Source organism: Siniperca chuatsi, linkage group LG11 (genome assembly GCF_020085105.1).
Source record: "Siniperca chuatsi isolate FFG_IHB_CAS linkage group LG11, ASM2008510v1, whole genome shotgun sequence".
In the NCBI taxonomy this organism is placed as follows: domain Eukaryota; kingdom Metazoa; phylum Chordata; class Actinopteri; order Centrarchiformes; family Sinipercidae; genus Siniperca; species Siniperca chuatsi.
In genome coordinates this window covers 13923871-13944632 of record NC_058052.1, presented here as the reverse complement: position 1 = coordinate 13944632, position 20762 = coordinate 13923871, and the positions used below count along the sequence as shown (strand labels likewise).

General features: G+C 43.2%; 2 protein-coding genes across 12 annotated transcripts in view; both read left to right on the top strand.

Annotated features, from left to right (window-relative positions):
- Nucleotides 1–773: 773 nt before the first annotated feature.
- On the top strand, nucleotides 774–4453 carry LOC122884589 (tissue-type plasminogen activator-like). Its single transcript, XM_044214698.1, has 11 exons — nucleotides 774–945; nucleotides 1633–1733; nucleotides 1840–1903; nucleotides 2013–2151; nucleotides 2235–2317; nucleotides 2408–2449; nucleotides 2543–2729; nucleotides 2850–2995; nucleotides 3101–3241; nucleotides 3328–3476; nucleotides 3883–4453. The coding sequence occupies exons 1-11, from the start codon at nucleotides 789–791 to the stop codon at nucleotides 4075–4077; spliced, it is 1404 nt and encodes a 467-aa protein (XP_044070633.1). The 5' UTR covers nucleotides 774–788; the 3' UTR covers nucleotides 4078–4453.
- Nucleotides 4454–7162: 2709 nt separating this feature from the next.
- Nucleotides 7163–20762, top strand: part of LOC122884585 (vinculin-like) — a 30656-nt gene continuing 17056 nt past the window's right edge. Inside the window, exons 1-4 of one of the 11 annotated variants that reach the window (XM_044214689.1) lie at nucleotides 7163–7752; nucleotides 18450–18520; nucleotides 19616–19766; nucleotides 20370–20478. In XM_044214689.1, coding sequence (XP_044070624.1) covers nucleotides 7585–7752; nucleotides 18450–18520; nucleotides 19616–19766; nucleotides 20370–20478 — 499 coding nt within the window. In that variant the 5' untranslated portion in view covers nucleotides 7163–7584. The remainder of the gene's footprint in view (nucleotides 7753–18449; nucleotides 18521–19615; nucleotides 19767–20369; nucleotides 20479–20762) is intronic. The other 10 variants (XM_044214681.1, XM_044214682.1, XM_044214690.1 and 7 more) reach the window with 10 other exon arrangements.

Genomic DNA, 20762 nt, shown 5'->3' with positions numbered 1-20762 from the left:
AAGAAGATGAAAGTTTATATTATACCATTTGGTCTTATGGAGATGGTGGTGAAGAACATTGTCTGGCACGTTGGTCCAAAATCATCCATAGGTGTGAAACTGGGTTGAGATCTGGTGACTGTAAAGGCCGTAGCATTTTATTCACTTCATTTTCATACTCACCAAACCATTCAGTGGGCCCTGGTGCACGGAATCATCTGCATTTGATATGTTTCTTCACTCTTTTATTCAGATTTTTCCTTTTGTTGTTTAAATTTAATCTAATTTTACAGTTTCTTGAGGGGAAATCTAAAGGGAACACGGGGGATCAAGGAATTAAATATCAGTTTGAGCGGATGCCATCAAGACCGCTTGAGTGTGCTTAGACTTTAGAGCAAAAGAGACTTCAGTTGTACATTAAGACATCATCTTATGCCTTTAACAGAGTAGTATTGTTTCTTATAAGCATATGTTGTAGTGTCTATAAACCAAATTTCTGTTATGGGAAGAACTGTTTTAAATAAAATTTTGTTAATATGGATTATTTATGATTCTCGAAACTGTCTTTCTACCTTTGAATGGGATGTGCTCTCTGCACCCACAGCTGCAGAAGTTCTCATACACATGACCAATTTTGGATATATTATTTTTTTAACTGTATTAAAGGCAAGGAGGGTTGTAAAGTGTGTGTGTGTGTCACAGGAGATGACAAATTCTTTGGTCAAGACTTGCTGATCAGCAATTGAGTGCCAGTGATGTTTTCTTATCTTCTCCTAAACCCCTCCCACTTGTAGCCTGTGTGTTTTTAAATGGGAGGGAACACACTGCGACACCAAAACAACAGCGTGACTGCGAGTCCTGCCACAACTCAGGTGAATATCAGAGGATACAGAGAGGAGACAACAGTCACCTCAGCTAGAAGAAATAACAAAGAGCTTCATCGGGATTGCAAGTTTGGACAGAAAGGTAAACATATCTCTAACAAAGCTTCATAGACTGTGACATTCAGCAAAATATAAGTTGTTTTAGTTTACTTTATGGATAACACACACCATCCGCACAGATAGGAGAAAAGACACAAACACACAGAGGGACTGATATTTCTATGCTAAAAACTTATTCAACTAAAAAAAAGTAATGCAGTGTACATGAAAGTGTTTGTTGACAGAAAGTGTGCATTGAAAGTAAAGTTTTAACTGTGCAACAATTTTCTATATGTTCATTAGCAAGTTGATGCAGTGTCCTAGAAATATCTAGAAATTCAATGTTTGAACTGTACGCACTGCAAAACTAATGTGATGTAATGGTGTGCGCATGCTATGCAGTAATCAACGAACTTAAATTGATATTGCACTCACTGTACAGATAGAGATTATGTTTACAGTACAGAGAGCACACTGTGAGCATGCTCTATCTGTTGCTCTCACATTAAAACCTTCACAGCACAGTCTTTCCTCTGCAATAGACACATGTAATCAACTGAAATGTAACACTGTGTGAACTTAAGTGGGCACACTCAAACCCAGACAAAGAAGTCACGTGTCCGTTCAATAGTCACACTTGTTTCTATCTTGAATTCCGTAAAAGGGCACGAGGGCTTCCAGTCTTCCAGTTTTTTATCTTCCATTTCTGTATTTCCCCCCCTTTTTTTAGTTCGTCTTCACACAGAAATATCTCCAAAAAAGAGAAGCAAAACCATGAAGATGACCCTGTTAGTCATCCTCGCCGTCCTTGCAGCATTCAGTGTTGATGCGGTAAGCAATAATAAGAGGAAGTAATTTAAGGTTTAATAGTCATACCCAGGGGGTTCAGAACTTTTTATAAATCTGTATCAACCGAGTTTGTCTGTGCTCCTCTCAGGTTTTTTCAGGAAGATGGCCTAAAAAGTTTGTGCTACCTAAACCCCGGGGCTCTAACTCAAGGGGTAAGCCAACTGTGAATGCAACGCATATTCTTAATATTCTGCATTTGTTGCATCTGGTGACTGAAATTAAGTTAAATGTTGTCGTCTCTCTTTGTAATGTGATCTTCAGAGATGTGTCAGATTGGGGATGGGAGCAATTACAGGGGATTTGTTTCCAAGTCTGCAAACGGCGGCAGATGTCGCTTCTGGAACAACTTTAAAATCCGATTTGGCGCTTCAAAGGGACTCGGCGACCATAATTACTGCCGGTACGCTTTAAGTCACAAATCTGGCACCTAGATATGTTAGGGAGAGGTATCGTGTGTTTAATATTATTTCACTTGAATGCTAGGAATCCTGACCAGAGCTTGATGCCGTGGTGCTATGTCCGAAAAGGAGGGAAGGATGTGAAGGAATTCTGTGATATTACCAGATGTAAGGCTGAGATTGGGAATGTAAAAATCATTAAAATATTGTTGTTTGATCTGGATTTTCTAATTATCTCTGTTTTCTGCTCCCACACAGGTTCCACACCGACAGTAAACCCTCCACCTGCTGTGGATACAGGTAATTTTGTTTTTTGAATACACTTTTATTCAATGTCATCTTGTGATGAGCCCTTCGTCGGCACTCACTAACTCGTCCCGTGTGTCCCTGCAGAGCTGACATGTGGTGTTACGCTTGAGCAGAGGATGAATAAGATTGTGGGTGGTTCATTCACACCCATAGAGTCGAACCCATGGGTCGCTGCTATTTTTCGTCAAAGCCGACAAAGCCATTTCCTCTGTGGTGGCTCTCTCATCGCGCCTTGCTGGGTTGCCACGGCTGCACACTGCTTCTCTGATGGGTGAGACAAAACACAACACAATATCATTTCCTCCACTGCAGTTCTTATACTATAATGGTAATATGACTCATATAGTCATGTAATAATATGTTTAGTCACTTGTGTTGGGTTTGTGTTCAGTGTTGAGACTGGCATCCGTCATCTGTCGGTGTACCTGGGGAAGACTGCCATCAATGACACAGATGCTGACAAGGAACAGAGATTCACTGTGGAAAAACTGATCATCCACAAAAAATACAATGAGTCCAACTTCGACAATGACATAGGTGAGCACAATTGTACTGTGTATATGTATATGAGTGAGAAAGATAAAGAGCTGCGTCGGTGCATTGTGTGCAGGACTCATAGCTGTGTTTGTCTTTGTATTTCAGCACTGTTGAAGATCAAAAGCGGAAATGGAGGATGTGCTGTGAGGTCAGCTTCTGTACGGACAGTATGTCTTCCTCCACTTCGCACTCAGCTTCCTGCAGGATTTGAGTGCAGCATCGCAGGATTTGGATTGGAGAAATCCAGTATGTACTGCAGAACCATAACCTACAGATTCATGACTGATCTCTCATGATCATTTCAGTGATTCTTACAACTGTTTTGTCTGCAGTGGCGTGGCATAACTCACAGTACCTGAAAGAGGCCAAGGTGAAACTGATCTCCCAGGCAGACTGTAAAAGGGAATCATACTATGGAGATCTCATCACTCCGAACATGTTCTGTGCTGGGAGCCCTGACTGGAGTACTGATGCCTGCAAGGTGAGCGAAGAACTCAGTGTGTGAATACATTTGCATGCAACATGGTTCAAACTTCAGCAGCATTAAAGGAGATCTGAGGAGCACTCTTTCATCTTCTTAAGTGTTAGATTGATTATATCCACCTTCTGCTCTCAAGTAGTTGTGTTTATTTATCTGTAAGCCTTAATAAAACTTTTTAGTCTTTGCAATGAGGAGTTTCTAATCTTTTTCACTTTTGGTTGCATTTTATGAACATCTCTTTACATTTTATTTTTCACATTGAAGGACATGCCTGTCACCCAATAATTATTCTTATTCTGGGGTTCAAATGAGAAGTTTAGTTTCATAAAAATGTTTAAATCTAAAGATATCGGAGCCTTTCTTCACGCTGTGACCACTGACTGACTGATGTGTCCTCTCCTCACAGAATGACTCTGGCGGTCCGTTGGTGTGTAAAATGTCAGATCGGATGTTTTTGTTCGGGGTGGTGAGCTGGGGTGATGGCTGTGCCAAGAAGAACAAACCAGGGGTTTACACGCAGGTCACAAAATACAACAAGTGGATCGCAGCAAAAACAGGGCTCTCTAAATACACAGAAGGAATAATGTATCCTCAAAAATGAAGCTGTGGCAGAAAGTTACCTGTTGGGCATTGCATAAAGGAAAATTTGGCAGCAGTTTTGGAGGCTCTGTGTGTATGCAAGCATGTTGCTGGTTTTGTTCAGATTAGCTGATAAGCTGTGAAAATAGTTTTGCACAGTTAAGATTTACTGTAACTGTTCAAAATGAATATTTATTTAAATATATTTTATTGCATATAATACTTTTTTATTACCTTTGCATGAACTTTTCATTAAGAGAATGTTTTTTTAAAACAAGAGAAGGTATGCTATTAGAAAGTTTATTTATCTAATTTGATTTAATAAGCATTTCCTATTATAGAAGGCTGGCCCTGCTGTTAAGCATTTTTTTTATAATAAATAAAATATTTGTATCACATATTTGTCATGTTCATTAATCTGCAAACCCCAAAGTGTCTCTTTCTCTCTCTTGCATGTGCATACACACAAACACACCCACTGTAGAGTAGGCCCACACATTTCTGTCCCCAAACACTGGAGGGCACTGTTTTGTAAACATTACATAGTTCAGTTGTCTCAAACATAATGAAGATTACAAAGTATTTCAGTATAAAACACACAAACTCATGAGTCAGGTTTGTGTGTTTGTTGGAGTGAAGCTCCTCTACAAACAAAAAAATGTTGGTGGAGTCAAACCTCAGGAATCTTGTCATTTTTATCTCCTGACTAGATTGTAAGTGAGAAACTGAAAGAGAGTTCAGGTCATAAATAAATGACCTTGTTCGTCAATGCAGCAGAGATGCTTTTTTATAGAAGTGATCAGGATTGCAAATCAGTGTGGTTTTTACAAAAAAGTACTTCAGCATAAAAAACCTAGTAAGAAAAACCTCAAAATAAAGTAGATCAATGGGACAAAAACAGAGTGAAAAAAGAAAAAGACAAAAGGAAAATGAATTAAAGGAACCAAGAGTAGGAGTCTACAGCCGGCTCTGTGAGCTAAATGGTAACATCAGCACGCTAACATGCTCACAATGACAATGCTAACATGCTGATGTTATGCAGGTCGCTATAACATTTACCATGTTCTTAGTTTAGTGTGTTACCATGCAAACATTTGCTAATTAGCACTAATGACAAAGTATAGCTGAGGATGATGGGAATGTCATTAGTTTTGCAGGTGTTAAGTCATAAACCAAAGTACTGGACAACTTAACTTGATGATGGCGCTCCCCAAAGTCATTATGATTTATCCTCTGAGCACCATGAATGTTTGTACAACATTTCATGTCAGTCTATCTAATAGTTGTTAAGATATTTCAGTCTACTGTACATAGCAGTAGACCGACATTGCAATCCTAATGAAGCCAAAAATCCATAAGGCATTTCATTTTGTCAGAATCATTGCTGATTTACTGTATTGGCACAAAGGAAGCATTTTGTAGTGGTATATTAGTATACAACCAATTCCAAAAAAAAATTTGAGCGCTGACTTTAAGTGTACAATCACGAGCTGAGCTGTGTGCACACTGACAACACACAGTTTCTGTCCCAGAATCAGCTGTAGGGAAGGCAAAGTACTATTCTATGTTTTTGCTTCTATGCAGTTTTAAGAAAAAATATTTACTGTAGGACTCAGCAAGAAACTATTGTTTATATCCATATGCAGCATTGTACAAATGAAAGTAGCTCTACTAAACATGGTTCTGTTGCAGAGTGGGGATCGGCCGAACGTCGCAGCTTGTCAGGCAGCTTATGATTCCCAGGAAAGTCTCAGTGTGCAGCAGCAAGTGTTTATATGTTTAGTTGTCCACTGACTCACACCTCTCTGTCTAATACCCCATACCTCCAACACCCACACCCCTCCCAAAAAAGAAACATGTCTCAGGAATGCTAAGCACCACTGCTCCCATCATGACAAACAATTAATCAATGCAAATATACAGTATTTACAACAGCAACACAGATCCAAGATAAATTGTGGCGTAATCATACACTTTGTACACTTTGTTGCACTGAACAACCACAATCCAACTGGTCATCGCGTCATTATTGAAAGCATACTTCAAAACCTCTCTAAGCAACCTGCTGCAATGCTTTCTATCAAAGTCTGTTTGGACAAGTCCACATATACAGATAGTTCACAGCAGTGCTACTGGAGCCAATCACAGTTCATCCTATTCCCCCTCAATTATTCACAGAGACCAGTTTACTTTACTGAGCCTCTACTCTGCCTCAATCCATATATGGATTTGAGATGCTGCGAGTATGAGTCTTACTCCTCTTTAAGGACAAAGCCTAAGGGAGAGGAACATGGTCTATTATAACCAGGTGGACCAGGTGGATCCCAGCCACTTGTCTACAGCCACATTAGGGACACACACACACACAAACAGGGGGTCTCTTTGCTTCAGGCTCTTTGGTCAACCCCAGGTCTCAGGGGTATAAATACTGCTGTTTTTGCTGCTGTGGTCTGGTTTCCCCAAAACAGATTCAGACCAACACAAAACCCCCATCAGTTTCAGGATGGGAAAAATCAGATTCTTTGCCTTTAATGCATTACAGTAAAGGAATTTACTTAATGCACACACAATTTCAAGTGCAACCTGTCAGGTGGGTGTTAAACCAGTGGGACAGCTGCTGATTCAGAATCCTCTGTGTCGAAGTAAAGAAGTTGGAGAAACAGTGTGTGGGTGAGGTGCAGGATCTGTAAGTCTCCGTCTGCTGGAGAGACTCCTTCTTTCAGCTGTAGCCAGCAGCAAGCTGAATCCTTGGTCTTTATTTAGACCTGGACATTTAGGCCTGGAGACATGAACTCCTGACCCACCTTTTAATGAACATAGATCATATGTCAGATGCAGGTTTGAAGCTTCATAAAAAAACAACACACCACCAGTTTTCTTCAACAGGTGCTGGTGCAGCTCCTCATCCCATCTCCAGTGTCCTCTGTGGTTTTACAGATGTGAAGCTGACCTTTATCAGGCTGCAAGGAGCAGCTTCCAAACACAATTATGTTTACAACCTTCCCCTGTTATAGATGTTAGCCCCCTCCTCTGCACTCGCCTCTTCTCCAATATCTTGGGATCACAACCTCTTCCCAATAAGTTTCCCCAACACTTTCCTTTTGGGGCCACTGGCATGCATGACGTAATTTGGGAAGCGCTCTCACTTGCAGTGCGCGCGTGTGTGTGTATGATGAGTGTGTGCGTGCAGGGAAAGCGTCAGTGCGCACCAACACCAACCCGCTTGGCAGCTGTATTCCTTCGCTGTGATTGGGCGGAGGGCGGTGATTCCTTCTGTCACGATTTGGGTCGCTCCCACCGGAGGACACCGACCGTCTGAGTCCAGCCTTTACCGAGGTGCTCTCCAGAGGAGACGGTGCACACCGGGAGGAGAGACGCATGAGGTTTTCGTCTCAAGGGTTGGACTTACAACTCGGGATTTGTCCTCCTGTCTGTGTCGGTGAGGAGCGGAGAGGAGAGAGGGGGGATCTTAGTGCTGGATCGATCAGCCGCCTTTCTTCTGTCGGGGCTGCGGTAAAAGTCGTTCACGATGCCGGTGTTTCACACCAAGACCATCGAGAGTATCCTGGAGCCGGTGGCCCAGCAGATCTCCCACCTGGTCATCATGCACGAGGAGGGGGAGGTGGACGGGAAAGCCATCCCAGATCTGACGGTGCCGGTGGCGGCGGTGCAGGCGGCAGTCAGCAACCTTGTGCGGGTAAGTCCCGAACTAGGGCGTCAAATCACTAAAACCTCACTGGCAAAGTGCCTTCATCCAATGACATTTATCATCCAAACTTCCAAAACCCGCTTAAATCGACATTTTAGGAGACAAACTGGTGCAACGACTGATCTGACAGTATTGCTTTAATTTAATCAATGTCATAAATTATTAGAATAGCAGGTCACCAGACTGTCCTGCACTGCACATTGAGCAGTTACTTTCATTTCAATGTTGGCTTCCAGATAGATTTATGGCAACCCCTTCTTGATCTTTGCTCGCCATTAAAATTCTATAAAACTGCTATACACCCAGCTGACGCTCGTGCGTGTTTGACGAGCTCCTGCAGTAGTTTAATGTGCGCGTCTGTGCGCACACAACACAGCAACACAACAACATGTTAAACTTTGCCCCGATTGATAATCAGATGGCCACTGAGCTTAATGAAGTTTGTAGGGCGGAAGACTGACTCAATTTAAAGGATGCATGTTTCTCTCTCTCTCTCTGATCCCCCCCCCCACACACACACACACACCCACACACTCACGCGCGTACACACACACACTGTCTGATCAGTTAAGAGGGAAATGTCACATGTGCTAGAGGGAATGGTGTACTGTAGGTTTCTGTGCTCTCAGCTTCATTAAACTGAGTTAGATTTTTGCAGAATTTACAGTTTGTAGAACAATGGATTTAAGAAACAAAGCCCATTCATAGTAATATATTCATAGAGAATAGATACACTCTTTGCTTATTTATCAGACTCCCACCTCTTCTCTTCATTTAACTCTTACACTTCCCTCCCTGCTTTTTCCCAGCTTATTTGACCCCCTCAACTTACCCTGTCCCATTCTACCTCCTCTGTCTCCTTTCTTCTCTGTCATCTTGAGTGTAAATGGTCATTTTATACAGAAAGAGGCAAGTTTCAGTCAGACACTGATGTCTCCTCTGTATGCACTGACTGGAAAAATCAATAGGGGCCACATCATTAATGCTGATCCAGGGTCATTGTTATTGATCCAGGGGCGACAGGGCTTCACTCACTCAGGACAAATCAGCAGTAGACAGTAGACTTACACTTTAATGATTGAGTCTTATGGGGAGAAAAGAAGCTGGTTCCATGTTAATTTGAGCCTATAAATGTATCTCAGAGTGTGGGAGGCCACAGTTGGTGGAGCAGACTTCATTATGATGCCACAAAATTGTATTGTATTTTGCTTTTGTACATTGCTGCATGCTGCTGAAGCACATCATCGTAGTGCTGCTCTTCTGGCCATGGCTCCTCTGCAAAAAGCAAGATTTTTGTTTTCACCAGGACTGTCATTTTGAAATTAAGTTTGCAACTGTTATTGGATACTAGGATGTAGGGACCATGATTTCCTCTATGGAAAGGACTAAAAGTATAAAGTATTGGCTAAATGCATTTTACTCAGCATGTGTAAGGATACGTCAGAGGGATTTTAAGTAAGATTATGCTAATCAATATATGGAAGGTCACGAATGTTTCGCACAGTCAGTGTCCACAGTGTCAGTGACTGGAATATATTCCATTGTTTTCTAAGTTAATATTGTCTGTCATTGTAAATGTGAAAAAAGATTAAATCAAGGCATTTAACTTAAAATTATGACATATTACGATATTAAATGTTACTCTGCAAAACCTTTGAGTACAAACTGCACCCTAAATTTAAATTATTAGTCATGAATTTTAAAGGGACAGTTCACCCAAACACAGAGTCTGATCTATCCATTCAGATAATTCTGGAGAGATCTGCAGTGGTTTGGAGATGTCACATGGAAACTATGTGAATAGATAGTCCACACTCTGTAAGAGGAAAAAATACGTTTTATAGTGTTTGATATGTGAATTGGTCCATTAAAATAACTTACAGTGAATAAGGCATCTTTTTTTTGTTCTCATTGTTGTCATGCCAAACTTTTGAATAGTTCTTTCATAAGGCTGCTGCTTCCCTGTGCAAGGATGCACAAGATCATTTTGATAAATATCTCATTAACTGATAATGAAAAGGGCTATTCAGTTTGAATTCAAACACTGTGGCGTGTTTTAATGAAAAAAAAACCTTTTTATGTGATAGTATCCACTTGCACTAAGCCCTTGATATCCTATTGCTACCAGGCACACCTCTGCATCACTCTCTTTCTCTGCTTGTCCTCGTTGATCCATTCAGTTGATCCATTCAGACTGTGAGCAGAAGGAGGCTAATGGCAGCCCCAGGCATGTTGCTGGGTCTCAATTGATGGAGATGCGAGGCTACAAGGAGAGATAAGGGCTGAGGACACAGTGACACTGGAAGGTGTCGGACATAGTTTAATGGTGTTAGGATAGGAGGGACTCTAGTATAAGGCAGAGGAATGAAAAATGAACTCAGTAGAGGAAAAGTAGGATGCAATAAAAAGTTAAAACCTCAGCTCCAGTCTTTTCACAGCATTTACTGTTGTATTTTTGTAAGATTTGAGGCTTATTGTACCCTCAGACATTCTGGATAATAACACAGCTAAATGCCTACATCTGCAGTTGAAGAAGAAATTATGAGTAGTTGTGTTCACTGATAGAGGAGTGAGAGTTAACAAGTGGGTGACAAGAAGGTGTTGAAAGAGAGCACAAAAGGTGCTTGAGAACAGCGCTTGTAAAATCAGCAGTGGTTGGTTGCTGGGTAGATAAACTTAATTGGATGTAAAGGACACCTAAAGCTCACACACTTCTGAGCATGCATGCTTTATTTTAGAAAGCTGATTCATTTCTACACTTGCGCAGTTTGAGCTAAGATATAACACAGATACACCAACATGCCACCATCACCACAAGAGTCCCACTGCACACTGATACAATTACACTGTTATCCCCGTCCAGGGTGGGCTGGCTGTGGGGGGTACTTCAAATCTAGGTCACTGAGACACTTACAAGATGGTGTCAGTCTCAGTCTGTCAGAGGTCATGCGTGGGTTGACGCTGATTTGACTAAAGATCTGAAAGATGCTGTTGGTGTATTTGGTTGAAGTTGTGCTGATGACAGAGCTGCGTCAGTGGTGTTTGTGAAGTATCTGCTCCTGAAGGAGTCCACATAGATCCTGAGTATGTCTGGGGCTGTAGCGTCTTCAGACCAGACTGTGCCAAGCCTCATTGTCCACCCTCTCACCTTCAGCTCCTTATACACACACGCATGCACACGCACACACACACACACACACACACACACACACGCATGCACACACCAACTGTTCGCAGCCTGCTCCACCATGTAAATATGAGCCATCTCTTCTTGTTCATTGGCAGACCCAGAATGACTCTTAGTTTCCGGCTGTGTGTCCACACATCCCCTCTGCTTCTCAGTCTGCCTTAAATCTACTCCTGGCGTATATTATATAGCTGAATTATATCAAGTTTTTACTTAGTGTGATAGTGTTTTCAAGTACTCAAATGGTTAGTTTATAAATTGGTTTGTTGATTGACCCAATGTTGATCAATTCCATTTTGCTAATCAATCATGTAATTTACGATCAAATAAGTAATTTATGTACGTCTTCAGTGCTATACTAACCAATATTTTTGTATGAATAATGAATCAAATGACTTTGTGTAATGTGAAAGGGGTCACTCTTAGTGATGAACCAACAGAGAATCGTCACCTAACTCTGTAGTTCCTCTCAGCTCCACAGAGCGTTTCAGTACCTTTCAGCTCGTTGTTTTGGTTTTACGGCCAGCAACTTTTTGTTCACTCTCACCATCTTTGTTTCAACAGGCAGCTGTTTTTAGTGAAAAAGCACACTGTACACTAACTGCTCAGCACCAAACAACAGAAAGACAAAGTTAACAAGTAGCTTGTGAACATATTGAAGCATTTAGCAGCTAAAGAGCCAGATATTTCCCTCAGAAGTTGGTGGAAACCATAATAGAGCTAAAAAGAGAGTGAATATTGGACTTACATTCGTCAGATGAACTCAACCACGACTCTACAACCACAAATTAATGCCAATGTTGCTCTCGGTCTCCTGGATGTGTATATAGGCAACTGTTTGCTAACACGTTAGCTATAACAACTTTATAAGGCCATAATATGTCAAGTCATAAGGCGCTGAAAATATTCTAAATATGGCGTAGACTTAGGTGGGCATTCTTTTAGGTGGCTAAAATACGTTCTGCTGCTGACCCCGTCAACAGCAATGCATTGCTTAGCTTCCATGCCATGTAGGTAATACACTGACTATGGATAAGTACCTCATACAACCCCATTTCAAAAATCCCTTTAACAGTATGAATTCTGAATACTTGAATTTTTTGGCTGCTGGCAAAAGCAATTTTGAGACTCACAGTAAGGTGACAGGAAATGAGGCGAGACGGAGGAGGGCCGGAATGCAACAGCTAAATTTGAACCTTAGACGTTGTGATTACGTGGTCATTGTCTTTGAACTATAGAATTATTAATCATTACTTGCAGGAGTTGACTTCCAAAAACCAAAAGTTAAAAAGAGAGTATGAAAGCTGTTCCCACATCAGAGCTGATGCCTGTGGATCTGAAATGAGACCAGGCTAATTGTATTGTGTCAGCTTTGATTGACAGCTATTTGTTTCCAGCTGAAGCAATCACACTTTTCCTGCTTGTACAACCACACACACATCACACTGTCACTGTGTCCAGAAAACCACTTAACTTCTCATTAATTATGTATTGAAAAATCGATGACAAGCGTTGCTGCTTACAGGAAACTCTGGAGCTCACACAGCTCTTTGATCATTCACCTGATGTGATTTGGTGAGTTCGTCTGGAGGTTTCATCAGGTTGCACTCTACTCGTAGAGCTGCATTTCTCACATTTCAGAGTTGGGAATCTCTGCTTTTTTTAAACAAGGAAATTCAAGACACATTGAAGCGCTCAGAGATTTTAATCGTATCCCTTAAGACGCTTTCGCAGTGTTTGTGAACATTCATTACAATGTTTCACAGTGACAAATTACAGCACTGCCAGACAAACAGTATCATACAGCTTTAGATCTAAATTCATTTAATGAGAAGGGGAAGGTGACTATAGCAGGATGGCAAAGTATACTTTTAATTTAGAAAGGGTAGAATGATGAAATACATCTTATTTATGTGTAAAAAGTTCATTCTCTCAGTACTATTATTTTATGTTGTCACAGTCGGATTAAAAGTTTACTGGTGTTTAGTTCAAATTCATGCTTAAAAACTTGATCTTGAGTGGTTCCTTCAAAGTAAGAGTTATTGTGTGTTGCGAACGTTAGTTACACACAGATGAAAACACTGATGAAACTAGATTTCTTGTTTCTATGGTTCATAAAATACAACCACTGATAATGACATTAATTATTGATGTATTACTAGCACAAAATAGAGTAACATAACACTGACTGAAAATGGTTTTCTTTCTATATTTTAGTCTACAGCAGCATAAATGTCTATAATTGCTTTGTAAAAGCTTGTTCTGTAAAATTAGAAAATAAATCACATGTGAAGAGCAGACTGGTTCTCAGTGTAGGTGAATCTGTGTTGTTGGAACGCGCTGCATGATGGCTGCCTCCTGTGTCTCTGGAGCCAGAAAGTCTATTAACCGACTTTCATCGGCAGAGCAGAAAGAGACTGATGTCATCATCTCACTGTAATTGCATTTCAAGTGTGTTTGTGTGTGTTGTAGGATGTGTTTTGTGTGTGAGAGTCAGTGTTTCAGAGACATGTGGGTTTTCAGCCAGCTGCATCACTATATAAACATCTGCAGAAGAAGTGAGCTAAGTCACCCTGCTGTGTGTGTGTGTGCGCACGTGCAGATGTGGTACACACTATGATTTTCTGCCTGTTTGTAAGTGATTTATACAATTTCTATGACAAAACAGGGGAAATGACAAAATCTTCAGGAGAAGTTTCTTGCAAAACTGTTTCTTACTCTGTTTCCAAAAGCCTAGGCATCAGAAAAGATATAGTTAGTTTTATAAGTGAGTGTACAGCTAATAAAGTCCCAGGGATTTTAAATATCTGACCTTAAAGAAAACCAAAATCTAGGCAGCACAGCAAATAACAATGCAAGAGGAGAACAGGAACTAAATGATACCTAAATGACAAACAATTAACAGTTAACATTTGCTGAAGTCAAAGCAGATAATGTCAAGAAGTAGAATTATAAAAAATGTAACATATTATGGTGTCCATATTTTGACTTCTGTAACAACAATATGTAGCTGTGGAGGTGATAACGTTTCTTTGTAATAAACACAATATGAAGGAAGAATTGTTTAATACAATAAAATGCATAGCAGGACATAAATACTCTTTTTTGTTTGTCACTTGAAATGTTTGCGTAGAAGTGTAGAAATGTTGCCCTCGGTCCGAGACAATGTCGAGGGGTATCCCATGCAGGCGGAAAACCTGGTCGACCATGACGTCGGCTGTTTCATGGGCTGTGGGGAGTTTGGGGAGCGCCACAAAGTGAACAGCCTTGGAAAAACTGTATTACCTTGGGACGGAGGTAAGCCGGTCACAAAGTCCAGAGCTATGTGGGACCCTGGGCGGCTGGGAACGGGCAGAGGCCGTAGCAAGCCGGCAGGAGGACGATGAGAGGATTTTCTCCAGGCACAGATGGTGCAGGCTGCCACAAAAGCCCGGGTATCAGCCTCCATGGTGGGCTACCAGAAGTGTCTTTTAAGTTGGTCCAGGGTGCGACCAATACCAGGGTGACAGGAGAATTTGGAAGTGTGCCCCCACTGGAGTACTTGGGATCGTGCCATGTCCGGAACAAACAGCCAGTTGGGTGGTCCGTTACCTGGATCAGGCTGGGCTTGCTGAGCCTCCCTCATCTTGGCTTCAATCTCCCAAGTGATGGCAGCAATGATGTACGAGGATGGGAGAATGGCATCCGGATCCGAGGCGATTTTTTTGGCTGTGTATAGACGAGAGAGGGGATCCGGCTTGACGTTTCTGGACCCTGGTCAGTAGGTGAGAGAAAAGTTGAATCTGCCAAGGAACAGGGCCCACCGGGCCTGTTGCGATTTGAGTCTTTTGGCAGATTGAATGTAGGCCATGTACTTGTCGTCGGTCCACACTACAAATGGCAACTCGGATCCCTCCAGCCCGTGCCTCCCTTTCTCCAGTGCTAGTTTGACCGCGAGGAGCTCCCGGTTTCCAACGTCGTAGTTGCGTTTAGCCGGGGAGTTGGTTGGAGAAGAACGCACAGGGATGGAGTTTTTAGTCGGAGTTGGAGCTCTGAGAGAGCACCACCCCCACTCCAGTGTCCGATGCATCCACCTCTACGGTGAACTGCCGGGAGGAGTCGGGTTGAGTGAGAATGGGTACTGAGGAAAAGAGGTCCTTGAGCCTGGTGAATGCGAGGTCTGCTTCCGGGGTCCATGCGTACGGAGTCAACGAGGAGGTGAGTTGGGTTAGGGGTGCTGCTGTAGTTGCGGATGAATCTGCGGTAAAAGTTGGCGAAGCCTAGGAATTGTTGGAGCTGCTTGCGAGTGGTAGGCTTGGGCCACTCCGCAATGGCTCTGGTCTTTTCCAGGTCTGTTCTCAACCACCCACTATCAAAGATGTAACCAAGGAATGTTACAGAACTGGCGTGGAACTCACACTTCTCAGCCTTGACGATGAGTTTGTTCTCCAGCATTCTTTGAAGGACCTGACGGACATGGATGACATGATCCTTTGAGTTGCAGGAGAAGATCCGCATATCGTCCAGATATACGAAGACGAATCGGTTGAGAAAATCCCTGAGAACATCGTTCACCAGTTCCTGGAAGACGGCAGGAGCGTTGGTTAATCCAAACGGCATCACCTGGTTTTCGAAGTGGCCCAGGGGCGTCTTCCACTCATCCCCCTCGCAGATCCTGACCAGGTGGTAGGTGTTTCTGAGGTCGAGCTTAGTGAAGAGGGTGGCTCCCTCTAGGGATTCGAACGCTGCATTCAACAGGGAAAGAGGATACTACTCTCACCGTAATGTTGTTCAAGCCCCTATAATTGATGCAGGGGCGGAGAGACTTGTCCTTCTTGGTGACGAAGAAAAACCCAGCGCCGACTGGAGAGGATGAAGAGCAGATGATGCCTGCTGCCAGGGACTCTCGGATATATTTTTCCATGGACTCCCTCTCCGGGCGAGACAGGTTACATAGCCGGCTGGAGGGGAGTGTAGCTCCGGGAAGCAGGTCAATGGGTCAGTCATAGGGCCGATGAGGTGGTAAGGATATGGCCAAATCCTTCCTAAAAACTTCACTGAGATTGTGATATACTTCCGGGATGGAAGATAGGTTGGGTGGTTCTGGGATTGGAGTGTTTGCACCATCTGCTGGTGGAATCGCCGATTGCAGGCAGGTTGCCAGGCAGAAGGAACTCCAGCGGATGATTTTTCTGGCTGACCAGTCGATATGGGAGTTGTGAAGGCTCAGCCAAGTGTGGCCTAAAACCAGTGGAGAATCCGGAGATGGAATGACGTTAAACTGAATGGTTTCCCGATGATTTCCGGACAGAACTAGGGTGACCGGTATAGTCCAGTGAGTCACTTAGGCTAGAAGCCTACCATCCAGTGCCTTTGCTATGAGAGGTCTCTCCAGGGGTTCCAGTGGGATCTTGTGGCGGGTCGCTGTCTCCTGGTCCAAGACGCTGTCATCAGCGCCCAAGTCGATGAGGGCTGGCAGAGAGAAGGACCGGTTCTGGTGACAGATTATGGCCGGTAATTGCATCCTTAAACAGGATGGGGCTGACATGGATGTGTGACTCACCGCTATCCTCACAACTAGTGTTGAGTCTATTTTTTTCCCAGCGATGACCATGCTGACTGCAGTGCAGGCAGACTCTTGCATTCCTCCTCTGGGGTGCGTTCTGCCATGGAGAGACGAGCTCGGCCAAGCTGCATAGGTTTCCCCGGTGGTGATGTAGAGGGATGGTCAGCTGGCGGACACCTGTCCGTTCTCCGAGAGGAGGAAGGATGAGCACTGGTGGCTGGTAAGGAGTAACTAGCCCGCTCCCGGCGTCGTTCGCGAAGGCGGTTGTCCAGTCTGATTGCTAGGGTGATTAGACTCCAAATTTAGGGGATTCGTCGCTAGTGGCTAGCTCGTCCTTTAATTGTTCACTTAGCCCTTTAGTGAATACTCCCTGCAATGCCTCCTCATTCCACCTAGTATCTGCTGCGAGGGTGCAGAGATCCACAGAATAGTCCGCCACACTCCTGGCCCCCTGGCGGAGGTCCAGCCACTGTGTAGCAGCAGTTCCCCGGTGGTCGAATACGTTGCTCAGCATGGTGGTGAAGGTGTCCAAAGTTAATGTGGTGACCGGCTGGGTGGAACTAATGGGCTTGCCAGGCTCTCTCACTAAATAATCCCATGATATAATCTACCTTGTTTGGGTCCGATGGAAGTCAGAGGCTGTTGATTCAACAACATAGAGCATTGCATGAGGAATCCCCGGTACTTCCCCAATTCGGTGGTGAACGAGCCTGGATCCACGCATATGATTCCCGGATCGGCAGCACTCTAGCATAGCTCAGCGGAGAGACGGAGGGAGGAGGCCAGTGGCCTGGGGCTGTGGACTCGGGTGGTGAGTGTTGAGCAGTCAGAGTGGCGACTTGAGTAGTCAATTGAGATACCTGGTTCAAGACAGTCTGACTGTGTTCCAAGAGGGTCCGGATAGCGTGCTCATGTTGTCCCAGTGGCTGTCCTTGGCTGGAGATTGCTCGCTACATTCCAGCTTGGTCCAGGTTGAAGTCGGCTGGGTCCATTGTTGTGGCCAGATTGTTCTGTTATGGTATAACGGGGCTGGGCCCAAAAGCACAATGAGTGTGCAGTAGTATGTTCTGCTTATTTAGAAGAACACGTGATGAGGAACCAGGAGTGTGGAATTAAGGCTGGAAGCTGGTGGGCTGGAAGCAGACAGCAGACCGCCACGAGGCTATGGCGTGCAGGCAGGCTGAGGCAGGAATGCAGTCCAAGGCAAGGCAGGTGAGAGCTGTGGTGAAGTCTTCCTGGAAAGCAGGTGGGCAACGCAGAGCACTAGGAAAGGTACAGCTGTACCATGACAGTTTACGTATTGGTGGAGTGAGAATATTAATTGTGTGCAACCAAATAAATCTAGAGAGAAATTTAAGCAGGGTCCTTAATGTACTGAAATAAATTTAAAGCGTTTTTAGTTTGAATCACATTCAGAAGGAAAACATTGTGGGGCACAGACGGAGAAAGCAATCAAGCAAGTCTAATAGAAAAATCAGTACTCACAGTCATGACTGTCAAGTTCGATTTGGGCAGTAAAAAGTAAAGGTACATCCTTTACCAGGTCCCGAATATCATTTGTGCCTGATTTAATGTGGAAAAGTATTAGGCTCCTAGCAAATCGTTCTGCATCGTTGACGCTGTGCTGATGACTAGATGAATTCAACACTACAGACCTCCAGTTTATGGCCACATATGGGTGCTTGGTCTGAAGAGTTAGGTCAAATTAGAAAAGCATAAACGTCTTTCCTCCGACCTGCCCTCATGTAGAATAACAGACGGCTGAGTCAACCAGAGCCTGAGCTGCTTCCCTTCGAAGTTTGAAAGATATGACATGCATGCATGTTTGAAATAGGTGTGAATTGATACACACCCGTTCACCCTTCAGACTATTAATAGTGCTCACTTGAATACTATTTCCTGTCTTGCTGCAGCTAATGATAATAAAATAAATGGTCCATCCGTGTGTTGCAGGTGGGAAAGGAGACAGTTCAAACCACTGAGGACCAGGTGATGAAGAGAGACATGCCTCCTGCATTCATTAAGTAAGTCTGTCTCTGAAGCACTGCTCTCGCTTCTTTGTATTCTTTCCTCTGTCCCTCTCTCATCCACAGTCACTCACAGAAATACCCAGAGACAAAATTATGGATATGATCCACTTTATCTCAGCAGACAGAGAACTTGTTAAAAAGAGGATTCCAGCCGATTTAATGTTAGGAAACGTGGCTGCGTTCCCAGCTGCAACAAAGAGCCACTTCTGAGGCTGAGCCCGGGTGACTTGTCCAGCTCCAGCATCCAGACTGCTGAGAGGCTGTTTTCCAGCTTGCATCCAAAGAGCTGACATGAACTCTGGGTGCCGGCTGAGAGCTGCTACTCAGCAATCCTTGGACTTAGACATCAGGCTGTGTTTGCTTGCCTGTATGTGTTGCATTTGTGTATATGTTAATGTTTTTACTGTGCAATTCCAGTTTGCTCTCTCCCTGATTTTCTTTTCTGTTGTTGCTTGTTTTTCAATTTCCAATTAATTTTTCAATTTTAAGAAAAAGGTTCCAGACCTAAAGCAGATCCACACACTGCTCTCAGGCCCACTCGCACATACACAGGGCATTACACCATAAATCTCACTCACAGGGCTTAGGAGGGGGCGTGTGGGAATGCGAACCAGCCTAAATATAGATGAACCAGCAGCCATCAATACCCTGACCAATGGGGGTCAGAAAGAGGAGAAACTTGGCTTTATTCAAGTGCTCTTAAAATTCATCAACTTCTGCCCAAAGCATTGTTAATGAGAAATTGGCAGATTAAAGTATTAAAGATTACATTATTTCAAACAAAACAAACTCTGAATCCCAGATTAAATTACACGGCATTCAAAGCTTTTTGTGCTATTTATATGGAGGAGATCTTTCGAATGCAGAACTAAACTAAAAATCTCGTCAAATTTGGTGCACAACACACTTCCCTATGTGTGCACCTTGTAACACCTTGTAAGCCTTGTAGGCCTTCCATCTCTTACCAGGAGAGCAGCTTCTTTAACCAAGTGGCAGTTTTCTTCTGGTCTATTTGATTTACAATGCAATACATTCCTGTTATTGGTAAATGTACTGTATGCTCGTCTTAAACCAGCTGTGTTTTTTCAGGGTGGAGAACTCAAGCTCCAAGCTCGTCCAGGCGGCTCAGATGCTAAAGGCAGATCCATACTCTGTTCCTGCACGCGATTACCTGATCGATGGATCCAGAGGGATACTGTCTGGAACCTCCGACCTGCTCCTCACCTTTGATGAAGCCGAGGTGTGTGTGTGTTTGTGTTTGCCTCCTTATGTGTGTCCTGAGAATCACTCTTACTTCAGAGGTGTGGTATCTTTCAGGGAAATAAAGCTTTATATAGCTGTACAAAGGAGGAGCTCCGCTTGGAGCAAGTCTGTAATGGAGTCTCAAATGCAGTCAGATCTAATCACTGAGATCAAATGACTTCCCTCTGTCATAACTCAGGATGTGTGTTTGTGTGTGTGACTGGCTCTGTGCATATGTGTGTGTGAGGATATGGTATGTACCAGCCTGCATGACGTGTGTGTGTGTGTGTGTTTTGAATGTTTGATGGCAGCTCCATAAGTGGAGTCACATTGGGCACGTGATAATGCTCACCATGTATCATCACTAGCCTAATTTTTGAAAGAGCAACTTCTCACAGTCACAAGACATACATCACAAGACTGTACACACACACACACACACACACACACACACACACACACACACAAAGACACCACACAAACAACTGGTTAACTTCAACACTGTCTAAAAAAAAACTCATGCACACATTGAATTTTGTTTGTTTTATGCCTGTATTCATGTGATTCATTTGCTTGTGATTATATATGTGTTGTGTCGTAGGTGCGTAAGATAATTCGCGTGTGTAAAGGTATCCTAGAGTATCTGACAGTAGCTGAGGTGGTGGAGACCATGGAGGACCTCATCACTTACACCAAGAACCTGGGACCAGGTCAGCAGGAGCTTCTTTTTTTTAAAAACACAGAGTCCTATTAAAAGAGCCCCCATCCAAAATGTATTTGAGCATATACATTTTAGGCATATTCATTAACCAAAGAATATTTAAAGATTATTTTTGGGGCATTTATGCCTTTATTCAATAGTTAATAATAGAAAAAGTGGAAATATGGGGAGAGAGGGAGCATGCAACAACAACCGGTCCTCAGCCAGAATCAAACAGGGATGTGGCAAGCAACCTCCACATTAAAAACAGGTATGTTTTACTGCTACCAATCC